This window comes from Heterodontus francisci, chromosome 37, assembly GCF_036365525.1.
Source record: "Heterodontus francisci isolate sHetFra1 chromosome 37, sHetFra1.hap1, whole genome shotgun sequence".
In the NCBI taxonomy this organism is placed as follows: Eukaryota; Metazoa; Chordata; class Chondrichthyes; order Heterodontiformes; family Heterodontidae; genus Heterodontus; species Heterodontus francisci.
In genome coordinates, this window is record NC_090407.1 from 24827146 (window position 1) to 24839533 (window position 12388).

Below are 12388 nucleotides of genomic sequence, written 5' to 3' on the forward strand. Positions count from 1 at the left end.
GTTAGAGACAGGAAGAATTGACAAGGATTCCTGCGTCGTCAACCACAGCAAAAGTGAGTGCCTTAGAGGAAAGAAAGCAGATACAACTGAATTTCAATCTGCAGTTGTGGAATAATCCAGAGAGTAGGGGTGTGGTTAAAAACAAATGAGGCCATGGAATAAAAATAGGCGGATGGTTCTTGTTTATTGCAGCATGCAGGGATGGATGGGCTCTACTCACGTCAATCAGTACACACAATGATCCTAACTTCTGCGTTGGCAAATATGTACCTATCTGCAATTATGTGCTTAACATAAATCTGTACCTAGCTAGAATATATCGACCATTGAAACACTAACATGGCTCATGTACACAAGGATGAAGAGCAATCACCCAGATCCATTACACGTTCACCATCCAGTTATAACCAACTTAGGAACTTTTGTCAAATTATGTATTTAGAGTATAAAAAACACAAACCTCATCAACAAATGTGGGCATGAAGTGCACAATTTAAAATTAGCTGAAGCCCAGTAAAACCTCACTGACTATGATGTACAGCTTTAAGGGCATTAGCGGAGTAGCTTTTTGTTTTATGTTAATGCAGAGTGCAGCTAAATGTGTGAACGAATATAAATTTTATTCTACTTAAAAATGCCTACAGTTTGCATATTTAAAGTGACATTTAGTATCAAACATTCAACAGTGCATACAATAAACTGAGAACTTCAAGTGCAATTTAACAGCATGTTGCAAAATTAATATTGAATTCTTTTGTGAACTCTTTGTACAGGTTCGATCAATGACTGAATGGCACCATCTGGGTATAGTACTGAATGACATTCCAGATGGTCATAGGTTTCTTCCCCTGCTCTGTGCTGATCTTAAGTTAGAGCAGAACTAGGGCTGCAACAATTGAGGCCTCGGGCAGGTAGGGAGAAAGAAAATAGCCAGAGTTCCCATTCTTAATCACTATTGAGTGATCAGAGTTAGAAAGACATTGGGTGAGGTCAGGATCAGTCTGGTCTCACACAAAGAATGGCCACACAAGGTACTGGAGGGCGTATGGGGCCAGTGGAACTGGACTCTAGCAGAGATGGAAGGGAAGAAAATTGAAAAGAAAAATGCAACTCTGCTAAATGGCAAGTTGTGTCAATTGATGAACACACAATCTTGGTCACTGCCATTTCACTGAAACCTCCCTAGGTAAAGCTGATACTCAAGAAATCACACTCCAGGATCATAGCTTCATCTGTCAAAAATGTATACAATAGGGAATTCAGGCATGCATTCTCCACAATTTCCCATCACTTAAGACAAAAAATACCATGGACACTGCATATATGACCTTAGTGAGTGAGACTCCATGTCAGCAGTGAGATTTCATTAAATTACTCCCATTGTGTGAAACAACATTTTCTGTAACATTTAATTTAAAAAGCGAGGTGTCACGAATGTAGTGTATACATAAAAAATATTCTGGCCAGTGGCAGCAACTACACAAAGGATGGGTAAAATCAGGGAAAGACTTGATAAAAGAAAACTGCAAATCCTGGAAATTTGAAAAAAAACCTAAAATGTCAGAACCACACTCGGTCAGCATCTGAGCAAAAAAAACAGGTTCGCCCAGAAATATGGGGCATGCGGGGCCGCAGGGACCAGGGAGTCCTGGGGAAACTACTTACCACTTTGGCTGGGTCTAGCAGCCTGTCCCCTTGGCATGGTTTCCCTGAGCAGAACTGGTGCTGTCATGAACTGCCTCAGGGCAAACCAATCGTGGGGAGGAGGTCTCAAACAGGCAGTAGGTTCCTTATTTGCACAGGCAAAGGGCCTGCTTTACAGGTGGGTAAAGCACCTTTTTTGTTCGTACCCAATATGGCAGGCGGTGCACTTCCAGCCCGAAATGAGCACACGTTTCCTAACCACCATATTGGGTCTTAGTAGTCTGACTAACATCAGGAAAAGGGGCAGTGTGCAGACTAATTTTTAGCGAGTTATTTTTTAGGTGTCTCTTCACCTATTCTTCCCTATCAGATGCTGATCGACATGCCATGCAATAATTTTTTGCCTTTATTTCAGACTCCACTCTCTTGCTGTGACAGAATATACAGACAGCAAGCCAGCTATAAATAATTCTAAACTTGTAACATTTAATAAATAGATTAAATACAGTTTATATTAGTTGCATTAGCTACTGGTATACAGTGACCAAACACATCAAAGTGTTGTTTCAGAAAGGTGCAGAGTACATTATTTGTTCACTGGTTAACATTTATGGTTCAAGTCTGCTAACACCTCATCTAGTCTAGTAGACACAAACTGTGTATCTGAACCTTGCTTCATTGATATTCTTCTGCAACTTTTCACCCGGCATCCTGCAACTGAGATTACAAAAACTACAATTAGCAAAATGCTTCTCAATGCCTCAGATGAAGCCACCACAGTTTTGCACTAGGCCACACAGATCAGCAGGTGCTGGTTCAGAAGGTTCAAATTCCTGGTCTGTCCCAATATCAGCTCTCAGCATGGACAGTGGGGGTAAGAAAGGATCACAAATGGTTTCAACACCTTACGCTGAGGAATGGGAAGGTAAAAATTCTGCCAGGTTCCCACTCCTGATCACTATCCAGTGACTGCTCCAGGGAAGTGCATGTATGTGCCTGTGGACATCAGATAAGGACAGTAACTGGCCGAGCTGTGGTGTCCCAACAACAAAAGAGGCTGCTGACATGCTGTCTAGACTCCCACATTTGGGTGATGACTTTTAGTTTCAGTACTTCAGCAAAAGTTATCATTTTCAGGACAGGATGGAGAAAAGTGAGGCAAGGATGCAGCTGACAAGTGCATTAGGCAACAAAGTAAAGCTTCAGAATAACTAACTTGTTACACTTAATTTCTGAAAAGTCTGATGATACCTGCACTTGATTTCAACATGGGGGTGAGAGTTTCATTCTCTCTTCCCAGCAGTGTCTGTGGAGGAGAGGATTGCTACCTGCTTTTCTTCCTTTCCACCCCTCCCAATATTGTGGGAAAATACACCAGGCACAAGTCAATGAAGGATTCTCATACTGGAGGAAGACAGGGAAGGTAGGGCCAGAGGAACTAAACCTCAAAGTACAACAATTCAAGTATTTATGCAAATGCAAGAGAAAACAACGACTCTTGCTCTTTCATATCATTACCAGTATCCCATCTGGTTTTAAATTACACTCACTCACCAACTCTCTCATCTGTTACTGTGCAAATTAAAAGAGGTTTATGTTCTTTCTATCCAGGCAACAAAAGGTTCGTGCGGACACGGCTTTTCAACCTGTTGATTCACTTGGTCCTTTTGCTTCACTTTTCATGGTTCTTGGCATCACAGAGCTAAACAACAAGACTGAGAAAATATTTTGGAAAAATAAAATAGAGCTGTATATTCCTGCTCTATTCAAATGTGGCTCAGATGCATTTCAGCACAAATTTCTACCAGCAGAACTACAGAATATCAATGAAGCTCAGGCCAAAAGGGCACATAGTATCGTTGTAAAATCCCTTCAAGCAGCTTGTCCATCCATAGGTGAAGTCTGTTGAGCAGCTGCTTGGTCCGTTTCACAGATGAATTGCAGCTGTGTGGAGATTGATGTGGGCTGTTTGTTTCCATTCCAGTATCTGCCCCATTGCCACCTTGTGTTGGTTCCAAGCCATTTAGTGTGCTGCTGTTCTCGGTTCCATTATAGAGTTCAGGTTTGAACAGGCAGAAGTAGTTCCGGTGTCCATTTAATGCCAACACATAGCCAATGTAGTTCTGGTTGTGGTTACTTTCATCTTGTGCACTGGAAATTCGAGCAGGATCCTGGGCAAACTCTAACAGATCTCCCAGCCACCTACGATGTTTCGATAAGTTTAAAAAGGAGAAGTGTAGTGATTTATTCCTGTGGCAAAATTTAAAAAAAAAAATCCTTTAAAGAGTTCATCAGCAAACTATAGATATCTCCCAAAATAAAAATATTGGAAATTAAAATTAAATTAGAAATTGCTAAACATATACAGCAGGGTCTGTCAGCACCTTTAAAGAGACTAACCAGGTTTATGTTTCACCTTCTCCCTACACAATTAATCTTCAAATGCTGACAGGTCTGCAGCTTATTTCCATCATTTTCTGTTATTATAGATCTATAACTGAACACTTACAGTCTTTTCAATCAGTAGCAGTAGTAAACAAATAGTTCCAACTATATGGTTAATGATTCTTTTCAGAACTTAGATTTTTCCCCCTGTCTAAACAGATTAAAAATTAACATTTAAGGTTCTCGCTGAGAACTCAGCGATGCTCTCTGTGGAGTATTAGATGATCTACCTTTAGTATGGACTTCATTATTCTTTAAATTAAGTTTTACCACTACATATCATAGAATCACAGTTTACAGCACAGGAGACTACCATATGGCCCATCATGTCTGTCCCTGTCTGGACTAGTACTTAACAGATTAGAACATCCATCATCCCATGGGGAAAATCTGCTGGGGTCATTATCCTGTCAAGAACTTTGATCCATTGTACATTGGTTCTAGTTGAATGACCTAGTGGCCAGGTCACGTATGGTTCTTCAGGCAATTTCATCATCTCTCTGGCACAGCATCATACTAGTCAAAGCAAATTACTGCGGAAGCTGGAAATCTGAAATAAAAACAAAGTGCTGGCAGCATCTGTGGAGAGGGAAGCAGAGTTAACGTTTCAGGTCTGTGAACTTTCATCAGAACCTGACTGACCTGAGTATTTCCAGCACTTTGTTTTCATATAAATACTAGTCAACTGAGCTCCAGAGCTGGTGTTGGTCCAGGTTGAATAACTTTGAGTCAGAAAGTGAAGTGGCCTGCGATCAATCCATCAAGAGTAAGAGAAAGACCACAATGTCAGTGAAGGAGCCTCCTCTCAGAGGCTTCATAAAAGGGCTCCTTTAGCATTGTCTTCAGTAACTGAAGGCTTATCCTAACATAAGCATGTTTTCTTAAGATGGTGACAACAGCTCCACCAAGCCACCAACTCCAAGAAGGGATGTCCCATAGAACCTCTCTGCCGAGGTCAGGTTCTGTCACCCAAAGTGATGAGCCGCCATAGTGTTCATTATATCGTTCAAGAACTGTGGCTATTTTTGCAGAAGTACAAAGGAACCATCTATGTGTGAGGAGGAAACATGTAGGGAAGGTTTTCATTCCAGAAGCTACTACAAACAACAGGGAGAACATCTGATGAGAAGAGGAATTTCTTAAATGGACAGTAGCCCTGTGATTTTGCCCATCTCCTTGAAGGCAATCCTTGTAGGATATGGAGGTAGAACAGGTAAGGGTGAATTTGAATTGTGGCATAAAGGTACAGAAATATGTCATCAGTTTAACAATAGTGGAACTAATACTTTTTGTAGTAAACAAGCGGCACAGTGGTGCTGTGATTAGCACCGCAGCCTCACAGCTCCAGCGACCCGGGTTCAGTTCTGGGTACTGCCTGTGCGGAGTTTGCAAGTTCTCCCTGTGACTGCGTGGGTTTCCGCCGGGTGCTCCGGTTTCCTCCCACAGCCAAAGACTTGCAGATTGATAGGTAAATTGCCCCTAGTGTAGGTAGGTGGTAGGAGAATGATGGGGGTGTAGTAGGGAATATGGGATTAAGGTAGGGTTAGTATAAACAGTCGGCACAGACTCGGTGGGCCGAAGGGCCTGTTTCAATGCTGTATCTCTAAATAAATAAATAAAATAAATAATGTGGCCAACGTTAACTTACATAATGGTTCAGCTGATTAAAGCAATGAATAGCTGAGTCATACTGACCAGAAAGGTCACATATTTGATTCCTGGGCTGTGCAGAGTTGGCTGATCTCAGTGGGGGCCCAAAATTGGCCTCAGTGCCCTGGGTGAAGGGGCAAAAAAATCTGCCAGGGTTCACATTCCAGTTTACTATTCAGTTACCCCTGCTTGAAATATGGATGTGTGCACCTCAAGTGAGGATCAACTGTGTTAACTCCTGTGGTTGACTAACTTGCTGAAACTCAAAATTCAGGCTCACACTTGGGTGATGGGTGCTATGGAACCGTATTCCAGCAAGGAGTCAAGGTCTTCAGGGCAGAAGGGAAAAAAATGTCAAAGAAAGGAAAAAGAAATTGTTGCCAATGCCAATTTAAAAGAAAATCCTGATCATTGGAATGTGATTCCTCTTGGTGTGTCTATATGGGAGGGGGGTGTGGTTGGTGCCAGACTGGGTAGAGGTAAACAATGCTAAAAGTTATTCAACTGTAGGAGAAATCAGGCCAGTGCCCAATAATGTTCTCGTCTTACACGTACTTCACTGCAAGGGTCAGTCAATAGTGATCAGGAGCAGGAACCCTGGCTGATAATCCTCTCTCGTCAGTCCAACCAGTGCTACTACTGTGCCATCTAAACTCAGCATAGACTAAGGACTGAACCTGGGATCTTCTGATAGCTCAGTAGTGCATCTGAATTTCCCAGCAGAGTCTCCATGTGATTTCCCACCACCCGCATATTGCACTCACCAGGTAACAGGATAGACTTCATGTGCAAACTTCTGAATTAAAGCATTCTTTGTAGCATCAGTAACCACAACCAGCACATTGATGTTTCCAGGCATCAGCCGCACAAGGTTGCTACTATAGTTGATATAGGTCAGTTCAGTCACTTCCACAAAACTCTGCTCCGGGGACCTATTATAATAAAGAATTCATAACTAGTGGAGCCTTCTTCATTCTTCAGATCTGATTATATCCTTCACATACAGCTCGAGTAACCCCTGCCTGCTAGGTAGGTTTCAAGAACAAATGCCATGAAGGATGATGTCCCTTTAAGACTTTTGACATTCACTGTCGCTGGGTAAACATTCTGGGGCTCCCTCCCCAACTGTACTACAAAAATACCTTTATCACACAGGCCTCAGCGGTTAAAGGCGGCGGCTCACCGCCACCTCTTCAAGGGCAATTAGGGAGGGGCAAAAATGCTGGCCTTGTCAGAGACATCCATGAATGAATAAATTTACAAAAAGAGTTGCATGTGTGATCCCCTTCCCTTCCATGTCATATACAAATTCACCCATTTAATACCCCTCATAGTACACATTCTTTGTGAAAACCCAGACAGGGCATGTCAACAGGTTCATCAACTCTGGTGGGCGTTGAGCCCAAAGCTGTTCTTGCCTGACACTCTCACTTTCCAGCAAGAGCCAACGAACAGTCTTGAGGTACACAGACAGACAATGTGTGACACTGTGCACCCTTGTACATGCATATCTCAGATTCAGGGCATCTCAGTGTGTGACCAGTACAGGGCGTGGCTTAGGAGACATTACTGAATGCATTTGATTCAGAGTGGTAGGTTAGGTATGCTGAGGCCAATAGTCCCAAGTGCTGCAAGTCAGAGACAGACAGAAAAACATGCAAGTGAATTGCTGTACCTTGAATTCTTGGAGGTGTCGATTTGCTGCTTTTTTGATGCATCCTGAACCTTGGCTGTTGCTGGTTCTTGTTCTTCCTCAGACCTACTTTCCAAGTCACTCGGTTCCCTGAAATTTTTAAATAAATTGATTCGATATGCGGAAACCTTTCTTCTCCAGATCAGAAGTGCACTTCTCCAGTTCCCAAATTGTGGTACGTTTTGCTATTTGGTCTTGACTCCCATGTGCAACAGCACAGGTGATCAATTAGTATATATAAATAACATATACTGCGTCAAATGCACTTGTCAAACCTCAATGTGTCACACATGCACTGAACGTGTCACAGGTTGGCTCAAAAATCATGTTCATGAAACAGCAACAAATGACACCTGCAAAACCTTAAAACAACAACTTGATTTATATAGTTCCTTTAAAGTACAAAATGCCCCAAGGAACTTCACAGAGGTCTGATCAGATATAAATGTACACTAAGCCAACTGAGGAGATATTCGGAGGGGTGCCAAAAGCTTGTTCAAATAGGTGGGTTTTAAAGAGTCTTATAGAAGGAGACAGAGGTAGAGAAGTCCACAAAGGGAATTCTACAGCATGGGACCTTGACAGCTGAAGCTATAGCCATCAATGGAAGATGGGATGCACAAAAGACCAGATTCAGAGGAACTTAAGAATATGGCAGGCAGAAAATTTATCAGCTGGTCCATCAAGCCAGCCCCATGAAGGAAGAGTTCTAGCAAGTATGTAAGGCTAGAGGAAGTTATAGAACCTGGGAACTCAAGGCCTTGAAGGATGGAACTTTTAAACTGGAGAGGTTGGGTGGGGTGGGGTGGGGTGGGATCTGCGTCCAATGTAGTCAGCAAGGACCGGGTAAATGAGTGAACAGGACTTGATGCGGGTTAGGAAGCTGACCAGGAGACCAGTAGAGGTAGTCAAGTCTGGTGGTGACGCAGTCCTGGATGTGGATTGGCAAAAGCATGATGGAAGCAGGTGATGTAGCCGGTTTTTGTGATGGAGAGGATATGGGGTTGAAAATTAAGCTCAGAGTCAAATACAACGACGAGTTTGCAAACAATCTGGTACAATGCAAGAAGACAGTAGCTGGGGGAGGGAATCAGTGGCAAGGGTACAGGGTTTGTGGTGGGAGTTGAACACAATATTTAACTGTTGACTCAAGACTGCATGGTGCATAAGTAGTCTGACAACACAGAGGTAGTAGAGGGTTTGAGAGTGATCGTACATACAAGTCGCCATTGCTAATAATGGGTGCGTTGGTGTTAATGCCATTTGCCTACAATGCACAATGTACAGTAAAACCAAAAATGCACTGGAACATATTTTACAAAACAGGCAAACTCCACCTAGCAACTAGCTCTACCAATTGTTAACAGTTGCATCCAGACTCTCATCACACAGGTAATCACACTTTGACAGTTGCCTAAAACTACTTGAAGGCCCAAGTTTGCCTGAAGTCAGTAGATGCTTTTAAATCAGTAAATACAATAACAGGGCACTTGCACGCTGTGAACAGCTCATTTAAATGGTGTGTCTAGTGACACCACTGTGGTGCAAATAAAGGAATTGCTTATTCTCACCACTGGGATGTGGGAGAACAATACTCACCCAACACTTTGTATGAAATGTCCAATTTGATCCAGTCTGCTGTAGAGTAATTCAAGCTCTCTGCAATGTGTAATTTTGATCCAATCATTGTCAGGCAGGTGAAAGAGCTCAGGGAAATCACAGCACCGACACTCCCGATTCCAGGGAAATCACAGCGCCGACACTCCCGATTCCAGGGAAATCACAGCGCCGACACTCCCGAGTTCAGAGAAGTCACAGTGTTAACAGTCCAGAGTTCAGAGCATATGCAGTGCTAACACTACCAAATTCAGACAAGAAGGGATGAGGCCATGGTGGAAGTTGAACATGAGGATTAGAATTTTAAAAGCAAAGCGTTGCCAGATCAGGAGGCAATGTAGGTGGGTGAGCATGGTGATGATGGGCACTGAGTTAAGATATGGGCAGCAATGCTTTGAATGAGCTCAAGTTTATGGAGGGTAGAAGATGAGGCGCCAGCCAGGAGCATTGGAATAGTCGAGTCCGGAGGTTGATACGGCTAAATGCCAACTCACTAGTGCAATTCTGGAACACTGTTTTGACAGGGAGTTACATCTACTACATTGAAACTGCAGTTTCTGAGCAGTCTAGGCCACTTTGAGACTTCCATCTCTGGAAGCACTGACTTACCACTATACAAGTCACAACAACTCTATACCCTACTCCTAATGTCCGGCTGGTAGCTACATTGATCTCCTGGCCTGCTCCAGTTACCAGGGTCTTCCTCACTTCATATCTTGGCTCCCTCATTGCAGTGCAAGTGAAAGTTCTGGACTCCTCCAATTATTCCATCAAAGGTACCATGAGAAAAGAGACACCCACCACTGCCTGCATGAGAAACCAATATTTCTGAACCATTGATCTTTAACAGCCCAAGCCCCTGAGATCATGGTCTTGGAATGCCCAGTTGAGGTCTCTTGCTTATATCACCTGGGGAGTCTGATGTCTCCTCAAAGTTGCCCGTTCCTGCTGCTCACTGCTGGGATCTAGCCAATAATATCTGCACTATGTCAGTAAAAGCACTTCCCTAAATAGGTGTATCTGAACTGTTGCTTGAGTAAACAAGATGGTACAACAGAATGGATCAATCAGCTGCAGGAAAGATCCTTCTGGAGACACCAAGCTTCTCAGATTATTTTTTCTCTGAGCATTCAGCACCTTTGAGGAATGCGAAGGAGAACCAACTGTTCATCACAAGGTTGTACTGCTTGAGTACTGCAATGTTTCCCTGCACCTCATCAAGAGCTGACTGCTGCCATTCTCACAGAATTTTGGCCCTTGCCAATCCAGAGGTGGGTGACAATTTTTGAAGCATCATGCACAAAGATACTAACAGAACTCAGCGAGGAGGCAGAAAAATGGTTCTGTGGCCAGACGGAGGAGCTGCACACCAGCTATTTCCATGGTTTAGGGATGCCCAAATGGACAAGCAGGTGAGTGAAGTAGTTATGAGGACAGGCCAAACTGGCAAGCCCATGAATGAACACTTCAATCCGATGTGGTGTGTTGTAGCCATTTCAGAGGCTGAAATGGACAAATCCACAGCATTGACCCTTTACATAATTTGTGCTGCTCGTTTGGTTTAGTGAGGTGCATTGCATTCAACTAGAGCAGGTAAGGGTGACATCATTGGAAGTGACATCACGAGCAGAGACATAGCTTTAGCACGTGTTGAGTGACCTCATCGGGTGCCTAGTGCATGCAAAGAAGGATGACATCACAGGTCAATTGAGACCCACACTAATCACTTCATCAAACTGAACTGCGATGACTGATGAGGCATCGTGCATGGGTTATGGATTTTTAAAAATTATTTTCAGGTTTATTGGCTAGAATGTGGTTGGGAGGTGGTGGGGAGAAAGGTGTACGGAGGACGTTCTACTCCAGAAAGCCAGTTGGTGAAGGATAGAACAGTAGTCAATCTTTACACACTTTTATATTTATTCACATTACAAACATACACCCACTAACCCAACAATCACAATTTCAGTCTCTGTCCATTTATAGGGATTCAAGTGAATCACCAGTTAATGTCCACCACTTGCATATAATTAAGTACAATTAATATACAATTAACAGGGGACACATTTTAGTGAATAATGGCACTGCATCCTAAATTCAGGCCATCCAATGACCTCACTTGACACGCACATGCCAGACCTTCTGATAAATCGCTTGCTGCTATTCATGATCAAAAGCATGATCCGGATCGGGGGTGGGAAGAAAAAGAGTGGGAGAATGTGATCTAGATCTCAGGGATGTTGTGGGGGGGTGCGGGGCGGGGAAGAGAGAGGGTGGTGCCTGGGGAGAAAAAAAAGAATATGATCCATCTCCCAACTGGATTATGCTCTCCCTCTCTTCCCCTTAGAGCTATTCCCACTCGAACTGTGGTCTCCCCATGTTCTGCTTCCCACCAATTCCCACTATTTCCCCGCCACCCTGCTCTGCTTCCTACAGGCTCCTGCACTTCACCTCTCCACCCACCGAGCTCCGCTCCCTCCATGCTCTGTTCTCCCAGTGTACTGAATACGGAGGATAGATGTGAACAGATCAGACCACTTATCACTGGGCATCGCTTAACATTTGCCCACCACATACTTCACATCAACTTTTTGCATGAAGCTGCACCGCCCGCCCCCCAAAATACAGAAAGCAGACAGCAAGTCTATTGGCATCCCAAAGAGAAAAGATAGGTTCACGTTTTGGGCAAAGCCTCTTCCTCAGAACTCAGGGTTCTTCACTCAAAACACAAACCTGAATTTTTCTTTTTCAGATTCTGATGGACCCGTTAGGTACTTCCAGTTTTCAGGGTATTTTTGTACTTCTATGATATGAAACTTCATGTTTCTTACCCAAAGGCTTGAATGATGAATGCTCCAAAAAGAATGAAAACCACAGAAAAAAGCAGAGAAATCAAAGGCATCATTTCCCTCCTGAGACAGAAAAAGAAAGTTAGCAGACTGCAATCAGTTGCTGGGTAATAAAAAAACATATACTTAACAGTGGAAACATACTGACCAGCTGATGCACAGGAATTTTAACGTGATCAATGAGCAACAAGGAATAGTTGTAAAAATCCAAAAACACAACATCTAGCTAATAATGAGCCAAGCCCTGTAAGTCTGACAGCCAGTGAGTGTTTTGGGTAGATGGAAGCAAATTTTTTGCCGCAGTAAAGAAACATCAAACTCAAATCCATTGCTTTCAATAATAACAGCACAAGCAACTCCAGCATGAAACAGCAGGTCTACCCCAGCAGCACTGATCCCAGCAAACATCTGCATTAAACATCTTGATGAAAACACATTTTCAGCAAACTATACTCCGGAACCTTAAACCCATTTTCTTAATTTAAAATGA

General features: G+C 43.1%; 1 protein-coding gene across 6 annotated transcripts in view; it reads right to left on the reverse strand.

Moving 5' to 3' along the window:
* Positions 1 to 599: 599 nt before the first annotated feature.
* Positions 600 to 12388, reverse strand: part of dnajc16 (DnaJ (Hsp40) homolog, subfamily C, member 16) — a 29167-nt gene continuing 17378 nt past the window's right edge. The window contains exons 13-18 of one of the 6 annotated variants that reach the window (XR_010969648.1): positions 11881 to 11961; positions 9032 to 9091; positions 7415 to 7522; positions 6504 to 6671; positions 4447 to 4639; positions 3809 to 3894 (exon numbers count right to left, since the gene is read on the reverse strand). Coding sequence is in view for 5 of the 6 variants with exons in the window: in XM_068017334.1 (XP_067873435.1) it covers positions 3468 to 3894; positions 6504 to 6671; positions 7415 to 7522; positions 11783 to 11961 (882 nt within the window). In the remaining variant the exon portion in view is untranslated. Of the gene's footprint in view, positions 3895 to 4445; positions 4640 to 6503; positions 6672 to 7414; positions 7523 to 9031; positions 9092 to 11782; positions 11962 to 12388 lie in introns of those variants that run through there. The other 5 variants (XM_068017336.1, XM_068017333.1, XM_068017338.1 and 2 more) reach the window with 5 other exon arrangements.